At 45.8% G+C, this 20,400-nt stretch overlaps 1 protein-coding gene across 1 annotated transcript in view; it reads right to left on the reverse strand.

The window, feature by feature from the left end:
• The window catches only part of LOC128064472 (Golgi SNAP receptor complex member 2-like), a 75,754-nt gene extending 55,908 nt beyond the window's left edge, over positions 1-19,846 (reverse strand). Inside the window, exons 1-6 of the mRNA XM_052657190.1 lie at positions 19,751-19,846; positions 11,384-11,448; positions 9,642-9,750; positions 8,526-8,658; positions 5,462-5,602; positions 1,693-1,798 (exon numbers count right to left, since the gene is read on the reverse strand). Coding sequence (XP_052513150.1) covers positions 1,693-1,798; positions 5,462-5,602; positions 8,526-8,658; positions 9,642-9,750; positions 11,384-11,448; positions 19,751-19,779 — 583 coding nt within the window. The 5' untranslated portion in view covers positions 19,780-19,846. The remainder of the gene's footprint in view (positions 1-1,692; positions 1,799-5,461; positions 5,603-8,525; positions 8,659-9,641; positions 9,751-11,383; positions 11,449-19,750) is intronic.
• Positions 19,847-20,400: the final 554 nt, after the last annotated feature.

The raw sequence follows: 20,400 nt of genomic DNA on the forward strand, positions 1-20,400 counted from the left end.
TGGTAGGGCCCTCAGCCTTTTATGAAGGGACTCTGATCAGAGTCCCCTTTCCTCGGAAACTCAGGGCCCGTTTAGCCCAGACGAGCAGGAGCAATGGAGATCCAACCAAAAGTGTGAAAACAGTACCCAGAAAACTCATTTAAAAATCTGTGACAATTAAGAAACCTTTCCCCAAAAGGGATCTATGCCACAGATGTACCTGGAAAGACAATACTGCTACAGAGACAGGTGGAGGGTAAAAAAGGGAGGTGGATGAGAACACACAGAAAAGAGAAAAGAGGAGGGAAAGGTGACAGAAGATAGTCCAAATGACAAGCAACAAAGACAGGAAGTAGCTAGGGCAAGATGTTCAAAGGTGGGGTTAATACCGACCAGGTTCATAGTTTCTCTGGGAAATTCTGAGTGATATTTCTGTCTTTCCCTACTGGGCCTATGGCTGGGAGGGCCTGTGATAGATGAAAAAATATGCTAACCAGGTCTTTCTGGTATTTTCACTGATGACTCTCTTTGAACAGGCTGGCTTTACAATAAATTTCGCAACACGTTGGGTATTGGTGCAGCCTTAATCCAGGGTTGGTCAGAGAAGAAAAAAGGTGCTGGTCCCTTAAGAGAGTCTTACAAGGACATACACACCAGGAGCATCCCTAGGGTGGCATCCGCCCTCACTGGCTGGACAGAATGGGGGCTTGACTGGCAGCTGCTAATATATTTCAAGAAAAGGAAAACAGTCTATTATTAATTAGTGACGCTAAAACTCGAGATGAGATTGCAATAGACGAATCACTAACCTCTGTTCACAGCTACTTTCTAAGGGGCAAAGGCCCAGGCTCTAGTCTTAAAAGTCAACTGTTCTATTAACTGCTGAAAACAAATCAGTGACTAGGGTCTTCAGTTTCAAGACAGACCAGGGAGTAACAGTGGCCTTACTTTATAAAGGAGAAACACCCAGCGACCGTGATGTGGAAAATCTTATTTGCTGTCAGCAACAGCGCCCATGCCTCTGCTTCCTCTAGGTGGCGGCTTCCAGGTAAGGATGACAAGTATTAGCAGTCAGCCATCTGCAGATCATCTGGGGGTGGGGGGTTGGGGTGGGCACAGTGGCTAGTAGCAAGAGCATATGAATCCACCTACTATAGTGAGTGTAGAGAAAGAAGGCCCCTTTCCCCCTCCTGTCTGCTTCTGTTCCAGACCGCCTACTAGGAGTCAGAAAGGGTGGAGGACGACAGAGCATGGAGTCTCGTCTGCAAGCTTGAGTAGCTTCCCAGGCGCCTATCAGCTACAAGGACAGAACTGCCAAGGCCACTCTCTTCCTCCCCTTTTCCTCCTCCTCCCTCACCCTGGCTTCACTTCCTTCCCCCAGTGAGAGCGAGCGAGCGTGAGCAAGAGAACTGGTACTTCATTTCCTAAGCACCGCGTGTCTTGGCAGCATGAGCTTTCCCTCCAAGACGTCACAAGAAACAGAGGTCTGAAACTCCCACCAGCCCACAGGTCACAATTATTTCCGAGGGCTCTTCACAGTTAAGATGGGGACACACATTCCAGAGGGCAGCCCCGGGGCCCCCCCTCTTTCACGCACACACACTCACGCACACTCTCACGCCCTGGGACCGGCATCCAGCTGCGGGGCCTGGCCAGCTCAGGTCAGGTACTGCACCACGAGGAACATGACCGCACAGGTGAGCAGCATCCCACCGATCATGAAGTACTTGTCCTGGAAGGCCCTCTTCTCGATGAGCCGCATCACCGTGTTGGACAGGCCGAGCATGTTGGCGATGTCGAGGATCTTCTTCTGGGTCCCCTGGGGCAGACAAGAGAACGGAAAACCGTGATCACCTCCTTGTGCCAAGGTTGGTGAATGTCATCATGAACTGCGATGGACCAACAGTCTCTTGGTCACGCCCAAAGTATACAAGCAGCAGCAACCAGACATAGATCAGGCTCCTTCAATCAAGGTCGCAGAGCAAAACAAGGGGGACAGGGAAGTCTTTTCCACAAACGTGCTGGAACAAATGGTTGGATAATGGGCATCTTGCGCACAGAGCATATATACACACATATACATAAACATGGGCTTCCCTTGTAGCTCAGTCGGTAAAGAATCTGCCTGCAGTGCAGAAGACCCGGGTTCAATCCCTGGGTGGGGAAGATCCCCAGGAGAAGGAAATGGCAACCCACCCCAGTATCTTTGCCTGGAAAATCCCATGGACTGAGGAGCCTGATGGGCTGCAAAGAGTCGGGCAAGCCGGACTCTTGAAGGGAGAGACTAACACTTCACTTTATATGTGTATGTCCAAATGTGTAATACACAAGAACGTGTGTTAAAAAATGATCACTGCTTCATATTATACACAAAAATTTCATCATGAAGTTAAACATACAAGCTAAAACTATAGGCTTCTAGAAGAAAACAGGAGAATATCCCCAAACCGGAAATAACCCAGGTGCATATCAACAAGCGGATGGATTAACAATGTATGTTCTGTGCACGATGGGATACTGATGCACAATAAAAAGGACCCAACGACACCATGTAATGACATGAAAGAGCCTGGAACACTCCTGAGAGGAAGGAGGCACACACGCAAGAGTAATGCGAACATCAACATTAAGTTCAGTAACAGTCAAAACTAATTTATGATGATATAACAAGAGTGGTTGCCTAGGGGGGTGGTGTGGGGTGGGGGGCAGGAGCAAACTAACCTGGAAAGGGTGCAGGAGCTTTTTCAGGGGTGATAAAAATGGTCTATGTCTCGACAGCAGGGAGAGTTACAAAGGTGTATGTAGGCATCTGTCAAAACTCCATGACCTGTACAAGTTAAGATCTGCACACCTCACTGTATGCACATCATACCTCCACAAAGAAGTTCTAAATTAGAATATTTTATATTTAAAAAGAAAAAATGGGCTTCCCTGGTGGCTCAGATGGTAAGAATTGGCCTGCAATACAGGAGACCAGGATTTGATCCTGGGGCCGGGAAGATGCTCTGGAAAAGGAAATGGCAACCCACTCTAGTATTCTTGTCCATGGACAGAGAAGCCTGGTGAACCACAGTCCATGGGGTTGCAAAGAGTCAGACACGACTGAGCAACTAACACTTTCACTTTTCATATTGAAAAATGAAAGGCAACATCAAAGAAACTTTTCCTCTGCTCCCTGGGTCTAAGATGCTTGCTATCAGTCTGTGCGCACTGTGGACACCTCAAGAACTCTGCTGAGCAGAGCCTATGTCCACGTTCAGGAGAGGGTCTGAAGCAGGCAAGGTGGAGCCAGAGAAACACAGCTGCCAGACCCCAGTACCACGACCTGAAACCCCACATATACATGTCACTGCCCACCACCCAAAACAAAAGGGTATTTTATTCCTAAACCAACAGTCCATACCACCCAGGCTGCCCTTTCTCCCTGCTTTCTAATTTTCATTTTTAAGCATATTTAATTTTATATGAAGTAATAGATGAATGCTGGGTGGACCTCAACTTACACGTCACCCATTGTATTTGTATGGAGGCATCTAACCTAAGGTCCCGTGTCTACTTAAGTGAACACAGTATCAGGCAACTGAGAGAAGAGGCTCTCAGGTCAAACTTCATCTCTGCCAGAGGAGGTCAGAGACACGTTTTCGCCACAACAGTGATGATCAGCATTAGACTCTCACTCAAGACTCTGCTTAGCTATGAAAGAAGAGATTATTCCATCACTCTATGAAATTCAAATATCAACTTCAAAAATCACTGGAAAGTTAACATGCATCTCAAAAACACTACTCATTTTCTACCACCAATTTCCCCAAATCAAGGTCTGGCTCCTTCATGCTTCCTATGTTCTTTTCAAATGGTTTAGGCAGAAGCTTGCCAGGCAGAAGCTTGCCTGACAGAAGTGGGGCAGGTAGAAGGAATCGGTACAGCAGATCTGCAGAGGAAACAGATCAGAAACCTCACACTCCAACCCCTGACTGCCCACCCGCCAGGCTTCCCAGCGCTTCATCTCTGGGGACGGTGTTAGGGCAGTTGTTTGGGCTCTTTGGTGACACCAGACTTCGGTAGGAACCTGACATCTGCTTTAACAATAAGCTCTGAGCCCTACCAGGTTGACGCTGAGTGTTGAGGCTATGAGTCTCATCCTAAAAAAGAGTTTGACTGTTTTTCTGAGACATGGGGAGGAAGCCAGCAGCTTTCTGAAGAAAGGGAGGATTAACCCTCATGTATTAGCTTAGACTGGGGTTCCCTGATGGCGCAGTGGGTAAAGAATCCGCCTGCAATACAGGAGACAGAGGAGATGCGGGTTCGATCCCTGGGTCGGGAAGATCCCCTGGAGGAGGAAATGAGGAAATGACAACCCACTCCGGTATTCTTGCCTGAAAAAAAACTGGACAGAGGAAACTGGTGGGCTACAGTTCATGGGGTCACAAAGAGTCAGACAGGACTGAGCAACTAAACACACACACACATCAGCTTAGATGACTGCAGGTGGCTGTCCTGAAAGGGGGCGCCCGTGGAGCTGTCAGAGACCACGCTTCCAGACTGTCTGAAGCGCTGCGACCATCAGCAAGATAAGTGTCACTCGAGGCCTGCCTGACCTCCTCCCAGGTAAAGGTGGTAGGCGATGCTCAGAAACATACTAAAGTCCTGCAGAGCTGACAGGCTCAACATGGTCCAACAAAAACTAAGATAAAGCTCACACTTCCGAGTGACTGCTTCTCACAGCTCAGGGGCTGGGAGGGCTCTGTGCACAAGGGACCACACCCTGATAACAAGCACAGTTCACACCCCATTATCCACCAGGGTTGATACAGGAAAAGGGCTGAGGCTGAAACATCATGACTGACATCAGAGGCTGTGTAATGTTTCTGTAAACCACTCCCTAGAGGTCTGAGTCTCAGCCAATGGGGCAGGGTTTCTAGGAATACCTGTTACTAAAGAGAATGAAGCAGAGTCACTGGGGGTCACTAGCCTGTGCTCCAGAAGCCACTGCCAATCAACCCGGGCAGCCCTAAGACCCTCCCCTGGGGGGCTTCAGCTACTGCACAACAGAGGTCTCGGCCCACCACAGGGGCTGCACGGCAAATACCCAAGAGTGAGTGAGACGCCAAGTAAAGCCGTGTCTTCCTTCTTCTGAGAGTGAATTCTATCACAGAATTTCTTGGCCCATTACTGCTTCCTCTCACAGTGGCAGTCACTTTCTGTTCAGTTCAGGAAATGGAAAAACACCTGGATACTGAGAGATGCCACATTATGGTTCACTGTAAACACAGTAAATACCTACTGGCAAAGGGAATTCGGCTACTTTTGGACTCATAATAATCCACTTCCAGCAAAAAGGATCCCAAACTCAAAGGCTCTGTCTCACCATCACAGCATCACAGTTCAGGGCTACGTGACCAAAAGGTAAATGCAGGTTCCACACTGCTGGCTAAAGTCAAAACACAAGGCCTTCTCCCTGTCCCCCCGAAAGGGCCCCCACCTTCAGGGTCACTCTCTGGGCCCTCAGTCCCTCCAGAATACTGTGCCCGCCTCCAATGAGGTCATCCATGCCGTGGTGAATTTTCTGGAGGGAGGAGTTAAACTGCAGTGATTCATCCATTGGTATGGTGGTGTCAGAGTCCTGTGAAAGAAACGCAGGCACTTGATTAACGTTGCTGCTGCTCAGCTCCTGGTGTCCCCACCTCAACTGACCACTCTGCCTCTTGGTCAAGCTCAAGCTGGAAGAACTGCCAGAGGAAATGGTTCAAGAATCAAAGGAACCTGACGGAGACTAAAAAGCAAAGCGGAGATCTGGGGCAGCCTCTGTTCACTCAGAGGAAGTACAATTCTCAGACTTCTCAGTCTCCAAATGGGTTCCACCACACAAGTTTGTTCATCCCTGCCTCCTCTGCATCATTCCCCCAACTCAGGAAAAAATTTTTTATTTTACTTTTTGATGTGGACCATTTTTAAAGTCTTTTATTGAATTTGTTATAATATTGCTTGCTTCATGCTTTGGTTATCAAACTCACTCCCGCTGCACTGGAAGGCAAAGTCTTAACCACTGGACCCCCAGGGAAGTCCTGGAAATACTACACTCCCTAGGCTTCTCCTAAAGGTTGTCTCTAACTCCTTACTAACCTGCCTTCTTCCGATTGTTCCTTTACCTGGTTTCCCCTTGGTGCAGTGGGAGGTTTGCTTTTGCCCTTTGGCTATTTTATCTGTAGCTTATTCCTCCCTCCGATTAGACAGACAGACTACGGACAGCAGAGACTGGTTTCTATTAAAGGCCCAACAGTGTTCACAATGGGACTATCCACCTGAGCAGGGAAGAAAAGTCTGTAAAATTGAAGGGAGGAAAGAACTAATACTGATCAATGCTTTCCACTTCGCAAACTCTTCATTCTAAGCTCGCTTAGGCCCCACTCTAAGCTTATGCTGTAGTTATGGTATTATCCTTGTTTTAGATGAAGAAACAGAAGCCCAGAGACATGGAATGACTTTAAGACCCCGCCAGTGAGACGTCCAGAGGGGCACAAATCCCCATGCTGGGTAACTGTCCTGTAGGAAGAAACATCAAAACCAATGCCAGCGCTCCACTTTCACCCTGCAAGCGGGAAGGACACAGACGCATGGCACGGCCAGTCACTGCCCTGTCCTCTTTCCAGTTCCCTGACCCTTAAAAACCCTTCTGCCAAGCAGTACCACTTTTACCACTTTCTGTCATCATGAAGAAGTTAAACCACCTTTTCTTCACTGCTCAAGTTCACAATCTTTTTTCAGGTATATATTTTCAATCCCCATGCTGCTAACATGGGAGTTTCTCAGGAGTAGGAGTCAAGGTTTTTAATTTAAACACACTTTACTTTCAGCACCTTAAATAGCATCCTGCACAAGCTGATGCTTGGTGGGTGAAGACCCCAGTGTTTGGGTACAGCTGATAGGCTGTTATTTCTCAGAAAAATGTACTATAGCTCATGATCATAAAAAGACCAGGAAGAAGTTCATTCAGCCAGATAATTTTTATTAAGGGCCCACTGTATGCACAGCATCACACTAGGCTGGTAAGATGTAAAGTAATTTGGAGCCATCATCCCTGGCCTAAAAAAGCCCTATAACCAATGCCACAGCTATCAAAAGCCCACACAACACCTTAAATGTGTCATATAGCTCCCTACTCTTTTGAAAAGAGGCTCTGCTTACTGACCAACACATATTTGTTGACCTTTTGAATTGTTAATCATTACTACCTGACTGCTTACATCAGAGAAACCAAACTATGCCGGCATATTCTGAAGCACCTGGGGAAATTTACTGCATGTGTGGACACAGCAAAGAAGGTTCAACATCTTCAAAGTGGGAACTCATTTGAATTCTGAGGATGGGCTTAGAAAGCGTAAGTCCTCTCTAGAAAATGAACCTCTGTAAGAAAACAAAAAACCAACCAAAGAAAAAGCCCCTGAGACCCATCTTATTTGGTGGAATACATTATGGAGGACACAGGAAAAGCCAGTAATGTTCTATAGCCACGTGTGAGAAATGATCCCATTGAGACCAAAGGACAGGGACATGGGTATCCTAGGAAATCAAACATGCAAACCAACAGGCAACTTTCAAACGGGCTCAAGTCAAGTAGTCCCTCTCAAATGAAATACCTGTTAACAAATCCCTCCTAACTGCCGCTCAGACTAGGGGCAAAAGCATTTTAACGCATTAAACACTGGAACTACACACACACATACACACACACACTGCTGCTGCTGCTGCTGAGTCGCTTCAGTCGTGTCCACCTCTGTGTGACCCCATAGACAGCAGCCTACCAGGCTCCCCCGTCCCTGGGATTCTCCAGGCAAGAACACTGGAGTGGGTTGCCATTTCCTTCTCCAATGCATGCAAGTGAAAAGTGAAAGGGAAGTCGCTCAGTCGTGTCTGACTCTTCGAAACCCCATGGATGCAGCCCACCAGGCTCCTCCATCCCTGGGATTTTCCAGGCAAGAGTACTAGAGTGGGGTGCCATCGCCTTCTCCACACACACACACCAGCAAGGGGCAAAAACATTTTAACGCATCCAACACTGGAACTGCATGCATGCACACGGGCACACACATGCAAAAACATTTTAACACATCCAACACTGGAACTGCACACACGCGCGTGCACACATACACACACAGAGACAATGCCTGAAGGCAGCTTTGAAATGCTGCCCTCACTACAAATCGTCTAAGTTCTCATTATCCTTCTTGATCTGATCAAGAAAATGTTTCCACCATGGGAAAGTCGACTACTCTGCATCGACCAGTCAAACCAGGTAATTTTCACCTCTGCCTGTTCCCTCAATTTAACGACTTCCTCTGAGGGTTTTTGTGACAGAAAAAGGGATGCAAGCAGTGTTTTGGTCTAGTCTCCGTGGCAACGCAGAGTCAGCCATTACTACCAGTTGCTCTCCTCCCATCCCATCGGTCTGCTTCAGGGCCCCCCAGAGGGCTCCTGTCAAGAGTCCTGAGCTCCAGCTCCAACCAATCGCCCAGTCCCTGCCAATCCCGCCCAGGCACCGGGCTTACGTTTGTGGTGAAGGTGCGAGACAGAAGCTCCTCTCGCTGTCTCTCCTGCTGCTCCCGTGCATACCGCCGGTGCTGGAAATTTCGAAGAGCAGTCTGCAAGTGTTGGACGTCGTACTTTAACTGGTCGACACGGCTGGAAATGACAGAAATATTAAATTCCAGGAGCCCAGAGGAGTACAACTGGAGGCTGCTGGACTTTGTCTTCAGGGAGGAAGACAATTCCTTACTTCCCCCTGTACCCCTCCATGCTATCCACCCCCCCCGGCCCCAAATAATCTGATTTGATCAATGATGTTGAAAGTGAAAAGGGAGCCTGTAGTTAAATCAGGATGGTAGCAAATGAGATTCCAGCAGCTTTCCTTAACTATCTGCTGGTCTCTGATTCTGGATGCATGACAGGGAACAGGTGACAGGAAGCAGGTTCGATGACCTTTTCCTGACCTTCTAGGGATTATATTGCTCTCCTGGAAGAAGCCCAAGGCATCTGTGGAGTAGAGCATCAATGAAGTTTCATAAACATTTTGGAAAGAGGCTGGGGTGGAGATGGTGAGAGTGGTTTCACTTTGATTTCATGGGGGTGTATCAAACATTAGATCAGTATTTCATTACAAATACACTGACTGGAGTGATTAAGAGCAAGATAATTCAACCCAAGAATGAAGTGGGAATCAAAAAGCAGAGTGAAACTCCCTGGTGGCATTAGGTTTCAAGTGGCCATGGGTCTGGTCAGAAAAACAGTGCTGGGGGCAAAATTTCAAAATGACACCAACAAGGAGAGGAGACACCAGGCTTCTGAGCTGCTAACCTCACCGGGTTTTTATTCTTTAACTGAAGCAGGGGTGATGTACAATATTACATAAGTTACAGGTATACAATAGGGTGATTCACAAGTTTTAAAGGTTATAATCTATTTACAGTTACTATAAAATATTGGCTATATTCCCTGTGGTGTACAACACAGGCTTTTCATTCTGAGGGAGAATCATGCAAATAGAATTGTGGTCTTTAGGGGACTTTATCTTTGCATAGTCTTACAGTTGTTCAACGTGTAAATGGATTTTCAGAATATTTGATGACCTCTCCGGGAGGAAGGCCTGGCAGGGTAAGAGCACTCACAGTTTGGCATTCTGTCTTTTGTGGGGGGGCTCCTTGCTGGACAAAATCTCCAGACGCTCTAGTTGGCTGAATATCTGGTCTATGCTTGCTTGGATTTCATTTTCTACTACTGCACAAAAGAAAAAAAAGAATAATTACTAGAAAAGAGACAGTGAACTTAAATTAGAATGATAAACATTTTTTTTATATCCAATAAACTCAAAAATATATCTTGCAAAAGAATAAAAATGCACTGAGAACAGAAAAAAATTCAAATTATACTAAGTGACTTTCTAAATGTTTTTATATATATACATATATATGCGTATATACATATATATATACACACACGTATATGTAGGTGTTAATGCCATAACAATGTTATTTTAAAAAAAACAACCTAAAGATAAATCTATAGAAATAAATTTCCTGCCTTTAAAATAAAATGAACATTCAACGATTGCCCAAATAAATATTTTCAACAAAATGCAGTATTTTCTGATATAGAATGAGGCCTCTTTTCCTTAGAGATTATTCTCAGATATGGGTTATAAATAACTAGTAAAAAAAAGACTGCCAAATGAATCCTCTACAGAAAATAATGAGGTTAAAAAAAAAGCACACAGGGAAAAGATTAGTAGGTGAAAAACAGAGGCGCATTCCCTTAAGAATAGGCCGATTCTAGAGTCACCAGAATAGACAAAATACCAACAGGGAAGGCCCACGAAAGAATCCACAGAGGTAATAATATGATAAATACAGTCATTCTCCTTAGCCCCTTTACTAAACAGTCAAAATGGCCTCTTTTCCATTTCTAATCATGTATCAATGAGATTGCTGGAAAGCCAAAGTCGACGGTCAGAAGCTAAACTATGCACAGAAAAAGGCATCCAGACTGCCTTGTGTCCAATAAGGAAGTGACGGTAGAGACAGAAGTGTTGCTGCTTAGAGGAGCCCAGAGCCAACAAACAGCTCAGAACAAGGCAGGGCACAGGACCGAGAGAAGAGGTGCTTGGGAGCAGCAGAAAGCAGACTTGAGAAAGCAGGAGAAGGGGCCCAGCGCCAGCGCAGGAGCGAGAGGAGACGACCTCGGCAGTGGTGGGAGGGGCCAGCGGGGTCTGTGTGATGGACTCAGAAAAAGCACTTTTTCTTTTTCTTTTGGCCACGCCACGTTGGCATGTGGGATCTTAGTTCCCTGACCAGGGATCGAACCAGTACCCCCCTGCGTGGGAAACATGGTGTCTTAACCAAGGGACCACCAGGGAAGTTTCAGGACTTTTTCTCATAACAGAAAAGAAACTAAAACACAAACAGCAGCACTCTTCTCAAATGAAATCATGGTGTGGGAACTGAACTAATTAATATTGCCCTTCGCTTCTGAATAATCCTCCTAGAAAGCTGCAGAATTCTCAGCTCAAGAAGAAACGCCCAGTTCCAGTTAAACATCTCTGAATCTTTATGGACCACATTCCTCTACGGACAGGGTAATTAGATTAAGACAGATGGAGGCAAGTACTCCCATTCCCATCGGGCCCTGTCAGGTTGAGTGGAGGGGTAATGGGGGATAAGACTTGTGGGATTCCAGAGGGCACGGTCAGGGAAACCAGTGACTTTGCCATAGGGTTTTTCTGTCCACCCTCATAACAGAAATCATTCCACGCTGACTCCTTCAGCCCCTGAGGCAGAAACACAGTCAGGAAACCCAGCCCATTAGCAGCGTGTCATCAGAGACAGGACTCTGGTCTCCGTAGTTAATTACTCACAGTGCAGAGCCTGCTTGTCTGCCGTCTCCAGGCGTCCCATGTGAGACTGGATTTCATGGACATGCCTATCAAAGGGAGAGGGAGGAAATGAGTGAGACATGCGTAATCAACAGTGCTTCGGTCAGGAAAGACAATTTTTCTAATGCCAGCATAGAACTGATCTAAATGGACAGTGTCGCTGAACTGTGAAATTTGTATGTGGCACTTCAGGTCACATGTTTTGGCACGGTTTCTACTATTTTAACGTTAAATATTAATAACAAGGCAGACAAGCGGCATTTAGTGAGCGCTCACTGCATCTGAGACGTTCTGCAAGGTCAAAAACCCTATGAGGAAAGGACTATTATCACCCTCTTTTTGTAAATAAGACAACCAAAGCCCAGAAAGGTTACGTAACTTGTTCAAGGTCACACACCAAGTGATAAACCTCCATGTGGACCCGGCCAATCCCACTCTCTGTTCTTTGACCCAATGTGCTGAGCGCTGCTCTGTACTAGAGAGAGTCAAAGGGCAAGAGAGATAGAATTCTTGTCCTTGAGAAACAGTATAATTAGGAACGACAGGCCAGATACACGCGAAAAGTCCCAAGAAGATTTAAGAGAACACTAACACGCACAAGCGTAAACAAAAAGAAAGATCTGAGCAGCAGTGCTATGCAAAGGCAAAGAATACAGAAGACTGAGCTGGGGGCAGCTCTGTGGGCAAAGGGAGTTCAAAATGTGATTTGGTGAAGGAAAATGTGGAGAAAACAACGTGCAAAAATGCCTGCGAGGCCTGTTCTGTGGGTGACCAGCAGGCTGGCCTGCCTGAGAGTTGGGGTCAGAGAGGAGAAGGGCAGGAGGCGGATTAGTGGGAGGGAGCCATCAGAGGAAGGCCCAGAGAAACAGGGATCTCCTGTTTGGTAACCCTCCTCCCTGGCAACAGGAGGCAATTTGGAAACGCAGCACTGTACCTGGGCCCTCTGGCCGGTCCTGACACCAGGCCCAGGGCAATTCCCGATGGCTTCCCAGGGCTTGGCCAAAGTCACCCTCCGAGCCCTTCTGAGCAGTCCTCTGTGATAAACCCTGGGGATGTTTTCATCCTACCCAAAAACTGCCTCCTGGGGCTTCTGGTCTCTTCACAGAGAGTCACAGGGCCTTGAAGAAATGTTAGCAACCATCCTCCACTGTGAGCACCACAAACTGTGACCCCATATTTACCAACGCAAGCCAGGAGCCTAAATTTGGCTTGAACTTGCCTCGAGTCTTTTCCAGGGCTTCCCTGCGGTCTTGAAACATGACCCATGGCTCCAGAAGCAAGGGCAGACCCTCAGAGGTTCCTGGGCAGACCCAAGGTCCTGACAGACAACCAGAAATCACTCCTAGAGTCTGAGGGATGAGGTCGCTACCTCAGGAAGGTAAGTCCAGACGCTTTAGAATGGAGACACATGGAGATACGGAGGCAGATGAAGGACAGCAACTTGAAGAAACTGGTGTCTGGATCAGGAAACGATGGGAACAGCCAGACAGCACTGAACGGCAGTGCTGATGGAAAAGAGAACGAGGACTTTCCTGAAGGCCTGATGTGGGCAGTGAGGCAAATTTCTAATGGAAGCGGGGAAGGAACGGACTGCAATAGATGCTGACGGCTCAGCTTGTTAACCGTGACACCCCATATAACACACAAAGGTAAACTCAAGGCGTGCCTATTATGACTGCAGGTTAAATAAGGATTCCTTAAACAAGACAAAACCCAAAACTACCCCCAAACCCCACAAATCACAAAAGAAAAGACTGACAGATCTGACCACATTAAAAAACAAAAACAAAACCTTTTTACACCAAAGGCACATCTGGAAAAAAAAAAAAAGAGAAACTGGAAGCCACCTGCAGCAGATAACAAAGGAATATGTTTGAATCTATAAGGAACTCCTACAAATAGGAAAAATAAAATGTAACAGTTTTTAAAATGGGCAAAGGGCAACTGAGAGAAAAGGAAATCCAAATGGACAAAAAATATATGAAGAAACACTCTTCTAGTAATCAGGAAAATGCATATTGAAAGTAATAACATCACATTTCTCCCGTGTGATTGACAAATATTTTAAACTTTAAGGATGAGGGACCCCTGGCAGGCATAACAATGGTACCCAAGGGATCCTGGGGAAGATTTCCAGGTTCTATCACAGGACTGCCTTTGGCTCTGTGTTCTGTTCTGGTATTTTTTAAAAAATCAACTTACGGCTATGAAATCTGCACAAAATTCTGCACTCCAGTGACTGGTTAGGATATTGAAACACAAAGCAAATACGAGCGTTTTTCATTTAGACTGTGGTGTTGGAGAAGACTCTTGAGAGTCCCTAGGACTGCAAGGAGATCCAACCAGTCCATTCTAAAGGAGATCAGTCCTGGGTATTCATTGGAAGGACTGATGTTGAAGCTGAAACTCCAATACTTTGGCCACCTGATGCAAAGAGCTGACTCATTTGAAAAGACCTTGATGCTGGGAAAGATTGAGGGCAGGAGAAGGGGACGATAGAGGATGAGATGGTGGGATGGCATCACCAACTCCATGGACATGGGTTTGGGTAAACTCTGGGAGCTGGAGGTGGACAGGGAGGCCTGATGTGCTGCGATTCATGGGGTCGTAAAGAGTCTTGACAGGACTGAGCGACTGAACTAAAATGAATACAATAAAATTTGTCGAGGATAAAAAGCGTTTTAAGATTTTTAAAAAAAATCAAATGCACAACAAAGAATGGCATTCAGGTTTGGGTCACTTGCTAAAGAAACCCTACCAAGTCAAGATTTCCCCCAGTGGGAGATGAGCAAGATGACTGGGAAAGTTTAGAAGTCAAGTTGCAAAGAGGAACAGCCAAAAGAGCTAGTGATAATGATCCTTTGAGAAAAGAAAGGAAAAAACAACTATATTAAAATGGGGCAGCTGGGGCTCTTCAAGTATCTAGAGATGACAGGAAGAGGAGTGGGCTTGTTCTCTGTTGCTGCTCCTTAAGGGAGTGCGTGCATGGGTGCTCAGTTGCTTTAGTCGTGTCTAACTCTCTGTGATCCAATGGACTATAGCCTGCCATGCTTCCCTGTCCATGAGATTTCCCAGGCAAGAATACTAGAGTGGGTTACCATGCCCTCCTCCAGGGGATCTCCCTGACCTAGGGATTGAACCCAGATCTCCTGCACTGCTGGCAGATTCTTTACCACTGAGCCACCAGGGAAGACCCCCCCCTCCTTAAGGGAGCCCCAGAACCAAAGGGTACAAATTTCAAGATGACAGATGTCAGTTGAACACAGGGGGAAAAAACGAGAACAAACTCTAGAAGAAGAGGGAAAAAAAGGACTCTGGCATGTTTACACACAGAATACATGAACTGTCTTGGGCTTTATAAAGGGTCTTCCTGATCAAAGTGAACTGAAATGGAAGATCTTGCCAGGCACTTTCAATTTTTAAATTGCACGACAGCAGCAGGAGAGATGATGTCGATAGCAAGGAAACCCTATAGCCGCTCACCAGCTGGTTTTTACTATTTTCTAAGTGAAAATGGATATTAAATTGCAGCGAAACATGACTTTTCCCAACCAATCTCTTTTTGCTTTACATCAACTAGAAGAGATAAGAGCCAATAAAGTGATACCGATCTCCACACGCCAGGCCTGAGGAAATAAATGAAAACAACAGAGCAAGGATGAATGGCAGTGCGAGAACTACCACATGCCAAGTGGCAAATCTGTTTTACATGGAACTGGGAATCCAGACAACACATTTGAAGCCAATAAGGAACAGCTGATATGCAAATCTGACATGGGAATGTGGACACTAGAAATCAGAAGTCCTAGCCTTGACTAGTGTGGGGTTCATGGTGGGAGTGGGTGAAAACACAGCCAAGCAGATACCCAGTAGCAAATAAACAATTGTCAACGTTGCTGAGTTTTTTTTTAATGTCTGTAGATCTAGGAAGCAATTTTTTAAAAAATAAAGCTTGTTTATTTGGCTGCATCGAGTCTTGGTTGCATGGGCTCACAGACCTTCCAGTTATGAAGTGTGGGCTTAGCTGCTCCACAGCACATGGCATCTTAGTGCCCCAACCAGAGATCGAACCCACATCCCCGGCATTGCAAGGCAGACTCTAAATCACTGGACCACCAGGGAGGTCCCTAGGAAGAATTTTAAAACAGAACTGCTTTTTAGAAGTCCATGGAGGGACTTTCCTGGTAGTTCAGTGGCTAAGATGCCACACTCCCCAGTGCAGGAGGCCGGAGTTTGATCCCTGGCCAGACACCTAGATCTCACATGCTGCAACTAAGAGTTCACACAACTAAGAGTTTACATGCAGCAACGAAGATCGAAGAGCCCATGTGCACAACCAAATTAAAAAAAAAAATTTTTTTTTAAGTCCATGGAACTACCTGACGCCCATCATATACACCCACTTTGCACATATACTGTTTCTGCCTAACTTGAGCGGGAAACAGGGTTTTAGAGTTAACAGATGTGAGTTGAAGTTAAAGTTCCACTATGCAGTAGCTGAGGGGCACTGAACAAGTTCATTTAATTCCTTGGTGCCTTAGTGTTCTCAACTCTAAAATGGGGCACTGATAATCATAATTATTTAAGGGGTCATAGATCCAAAGGCAACATGAATCTGCTGCGGTACACCACACAGCACCATAGGGAAGTCTGTTGTTTTTACTTCGCTTGGTTTATTTAAAAGTAGTGGAACCATCTGGGCACTTTCACCTCACCCACTTTGCCTTCACTATATTTAGCCTCTCATCAGAAGGCAAAATCAAAAAAAAAAAAAAAAAAAGGAAAAACTGGTCTTGAGATAAGGTAACAGTCTTTAAACCCAGCTGTTCATCAAAATCACCTGGAGAGCTTGTTTAAAAATAGAGCTTCTTGTGCTCGAAACCTATTGAATCAGAATCTCTAGTGATAATAAGGTCCAGGGCACTGAATGATCCTGGACAAATATGGGCACCTTTACAAGCACTGCAATCTCAAAAATAGAAGCCTGGCTATTAGCTCCTACACAGTATTGTTTAAGTGTAAAATGTTTACCCTGCTTTTCATCTGTTTTTTTCCCCCAATGTTCAGGCATTTTTAAGATAAATGCAACTTTAAAATGCTGATGTAATTCCAATGTACTTTCAGGGACACAGCAAGAGATAACCACAAACTGGTTTCAAAGTTCCAGTAAAATTAATATGCTCAGTTACTGTTGTATCAGTTCAGCTGCAATCATTAATTTCTGCAACTCCAAAAGTCAACTGCGGATATGCACAGGATTCTGTTTCCTTTTTAAGACAATCACCAGTGTTATGGAACTGAAAGGAGACTTACAGTTTAATCCGCCCCAGACTTTTATTTTATAGGTGAGGAAAACAAGGTGATGAGGTCTAGAACCAGAATCCTCAGTCCTGTTTCAGTCCTTGAGGGGAAAGGAGGCAGATCAGAACATACTGCGCCACTAATAATAATCATGAGGATACTGATGAATACACTGCGGCACAAACCAATTTCCGGAGGGCAGGGCTGCACTGTCTGCACCGGGAGCAGTGCCTAACACAGAGCAGGTGGTCAACCGATACCACCGAATAAACGAATGACTACATAGCAGGCCTAGCAGTGGCCAGTCAAATCTTGTCCCTTGTCTGTTTTTGTAAATCACATCCATTTGTTTACACACTGTCTACAGGCTGCTTGTGCACTAATAATAGCTGAGCTGAATAGCTGCCACAGAGACCATATGGCCTGTAAGACCTAAAATATTTACCATCTGGCTCTTGACAGGAAAAGTTGGTGAGCTCTGCTATAGAGTCTAAGGGTCTACAGAGCTTGAGGGTAGGTCGTTGGAGGCCTGCATAGGTAAGGAGTTCATCTATGCTCCACAAATCTTGTTTGGGACACCGTTTAGAATTCCTCCTCTAAGCTGACATATAATTGAGCTTCTGAGTTTACTCTGTGATCAGCTACCTGCTGCACCAGTAACAGGTAGCATGAGACACTATGAACAAAATTCTTCTTAAAAATAACCTGGGTTGCAAGCTCCTTAGGACTATCCTTTAACCAAATTAGCTAACCAGATGACACTGTACACAAGATCAATTTCAAAGCACTACTCAGTCCACTAAGCCTGGTTATTGTAAAAGATCTGCCCTTTCTTAGTGACATGGGCACAATTTCCTGGTTCATTTCTTTTCCAATTGACTCACAGATCCAGTTTTTAAAGTCCCTTGTCTGTTTTTGTCCCTTGTCTGTCCTTCCTATAATTTTTACATGAGAATAGGGCTCATATAATAGTGTAAGACCAATTCTGTCATTTCAATACTATTACCAAGTAGGCTGGAGAAGGCAATGGCACCCTACTCCAGTACTCTTGCCTGGAAAATCCCATGGACGGAGGAGCCTGGTGGGCTGCAGTCCATGGGGCCGCTGAGAGTCGGACACGACTGAGCGACTTCACTCTCACTTTTCACTTTCCTGCATTGGAGAAGGAAATGGCAACCCACTCCTGTGTTCTTGCCTGGAGAATCCCAGGGACAGGGGAGCCTGCTGGGCTGGTGTCTATGGGGTCGCACAGAGTCGGACACGACTGAAGCGACTTAGCAGCAGCAGCAGCAGCACAAAGTAGGCTCTCCATTTTCACCTGCCTAAACCAAACGCTGAATCAATAAAGTAAAAGGAAGTAGAAAATAAAACAGTAACTTAATGAAACATAAATGAAACACAAAAGTAGAAAATGAAACAAGAGGATCATCTCCCTCTTATTCTAGTGCTCTAAAGTATTTCTTTTATTGTGAATTCATTAAAGAGAGGTGGGTTCCCAGTTTCTTTCTTTCCCGGGCCTTAGGGGTGTGATTTTAAGAATTTTCATCAGCACAAAACTACACTGTAAGTTGAAAGGTGTGAGAACAGGACAGGGATAAGTAGGTATATATTCCGAAAAAAATCTGAAAAGAGAGACTCATACAGACATTTGTACACCAGTGTTCTCAGCAGTATTATTTACAATAGTCAAAAGGTGGAACCAACCCAAGTGCCCATCAGTAGAGAAATGTTTAACAAAACTGTGTGTGTGTGTGTGTGTGTGTGTAACTCTGCAAAAGAATATTATCCAGCCATAAAAGGAGCAACAGATACATGCTATGACACAGATGAACCTTGGAAACCTTATGCTAAATGAAATAAGGCAGACATGAAAGGACAAATATATTATTCTACTATATGAGATATCTAGATGTCTAGAATAGGAAAATTCACAAACAGAAAGTAGAACAGGTTACCAGGGACCTGGGGAGAATTGGGGAAGTACTGCTTAATGGGTACATGAGTTTCTGTTTGGGATAATGAAAAAGTTCACGAAATAGATAACAATGGTTACACAACACTGTGAATGTACTTAATGCCGCTGAGATGTATGCTCAGAAATGAGTATCATTTTAAATAGTAAACTACATGATACTGGTAACTTAATTCAAAAATAAACGGTTAGCTTTAAAAAGGTAAACTTCATGTTATTTACGTTTGACCATAATAAAAGATAATTCCTAAAAAATTTCCTCCCAAACAGGATAGGTATGACCTTATTTCCCTATTCAATTACATATTTCGGCAAAGTCCAAAAACGCAGGGCAGTTTGAATAAGGAACACTACCAAGGAATTTTATGAGACGCTAAACCAAAATTCAACTTCCTTAAAGGTAACCTGGAACCAGATATTTGGAGCAATTTCTTTTATCAGAAAAATATGGTCTTTTGGTGTACACCGAAATCAGAACAAAAGAGAAAATAAAAATCACAGCGTAGTAGCAACAAGGTTTGGGCCAATCAAAAGAAAGAACTAATATCATTTAGGGGCTGTGAGTCATTAATTAAACGTTTTCTGACGACCTTAGACCAGTGATGGATCCTTCTAAGTTGCTTAAGGAGATCCTGTTGGTAATGTTCATTTACCTTCCATCTCATGGTACCCCATGTTAGACCTTTTTTCGAACACCCTGGCTCTCCAACTAAACCGTAAACGCCTACGTGCAGGGGCCCTCAGTCCCCACCGGTTCTAGCAATCCGGACACAAGAGTTGGCTGGAGCTGGACGATGTGAGACTCTCCCTTCACCTAGTCTACCCAACAGCTAGTCACGGCCTTGGAGATCCCGGAAGGCATCCGGCCCAATGTCGCCGGCACCAGGTCGGACCCTCCGGCCGCCGCAGACCTGGGCATCACGGCCAAAGACTGAGCCCTTCCGAGCTGGTCCCACGGCAGCGCCCGGACGGAAGGACTAGGCCTCCATTCTGGCAGACGACCGAGGCCCCAGCCCAGGGGTCTAGGGCTCGCCCAGCCTGGCTTCGTCCCAGCCCGTGCCCGCCGCGTCCCTCACTTGTGCGTTTGCTGGTACAGCGGCTCCATGTTGCCGGCCCCGCCGGGTCCCGCTCCGGCTTCCACGAAACACGTCCTCACAGCCCCCCTTCCGGCTTCCGGCTTCCGGTCACAGGACCCTCCTCCCCTGCCCGCTAGGGCTGTCCCAACGCGCGCCACCCTGGTGGCGCCTGCGAGAAGGGAGAAAGGGAACGAGTAAGGAGGCCTGAAGAAGGCTAAGTGTAATCAGAGGTTCTGCCTCAGATGAGGGACGAGGAGGTATAGGTTTTGGCAAGAGACTGTCTGCAGCTTCGAGTCAGGCATTGGTAAGGGCAGTCTCAATGTATCGGCTTGGGGTCCTCAGAGCAAGGTTGGAGGTCAGCGGACCACAGCTTTTCTTTGCTGGAGACAGGCTGGAGGGTTGCTGCTTGGCTTCGTGTTATTTAATTGTGTGTCTGGAGATTTCTCTTTTCGCTGGAGTCTCTGGTGCAAGCATCTGCTGTCTTGCCTCCCCCCGTCCCCCCCATTCATCTAATAAAACCCGGAGTAAATGAGCGGTTACCATGTATCGCATATGCTGTGGGGCAAACCGGTTCTTCTTGTCTTCAAAGAGGTCTCCGTATAGGAAAGGAAATAAGATGTGTGCACAAATAAACGTCTAAGGGTAGACGG

This window comes from Budorcas taxicolor, chromosome 19 (assembly GCF_023091745.1).
Source record: "Budorcas taxicolor isolate Tak-1 chromosome 19, Takin1.1, whole genome shotgun sequence".
NCBI classification, from domain to species: Eukaryota; Metazoa; Chordata; class Mammalia; order Artiodactyla; family Bovidae; genus Budorcas; species Budorcas taxicolor.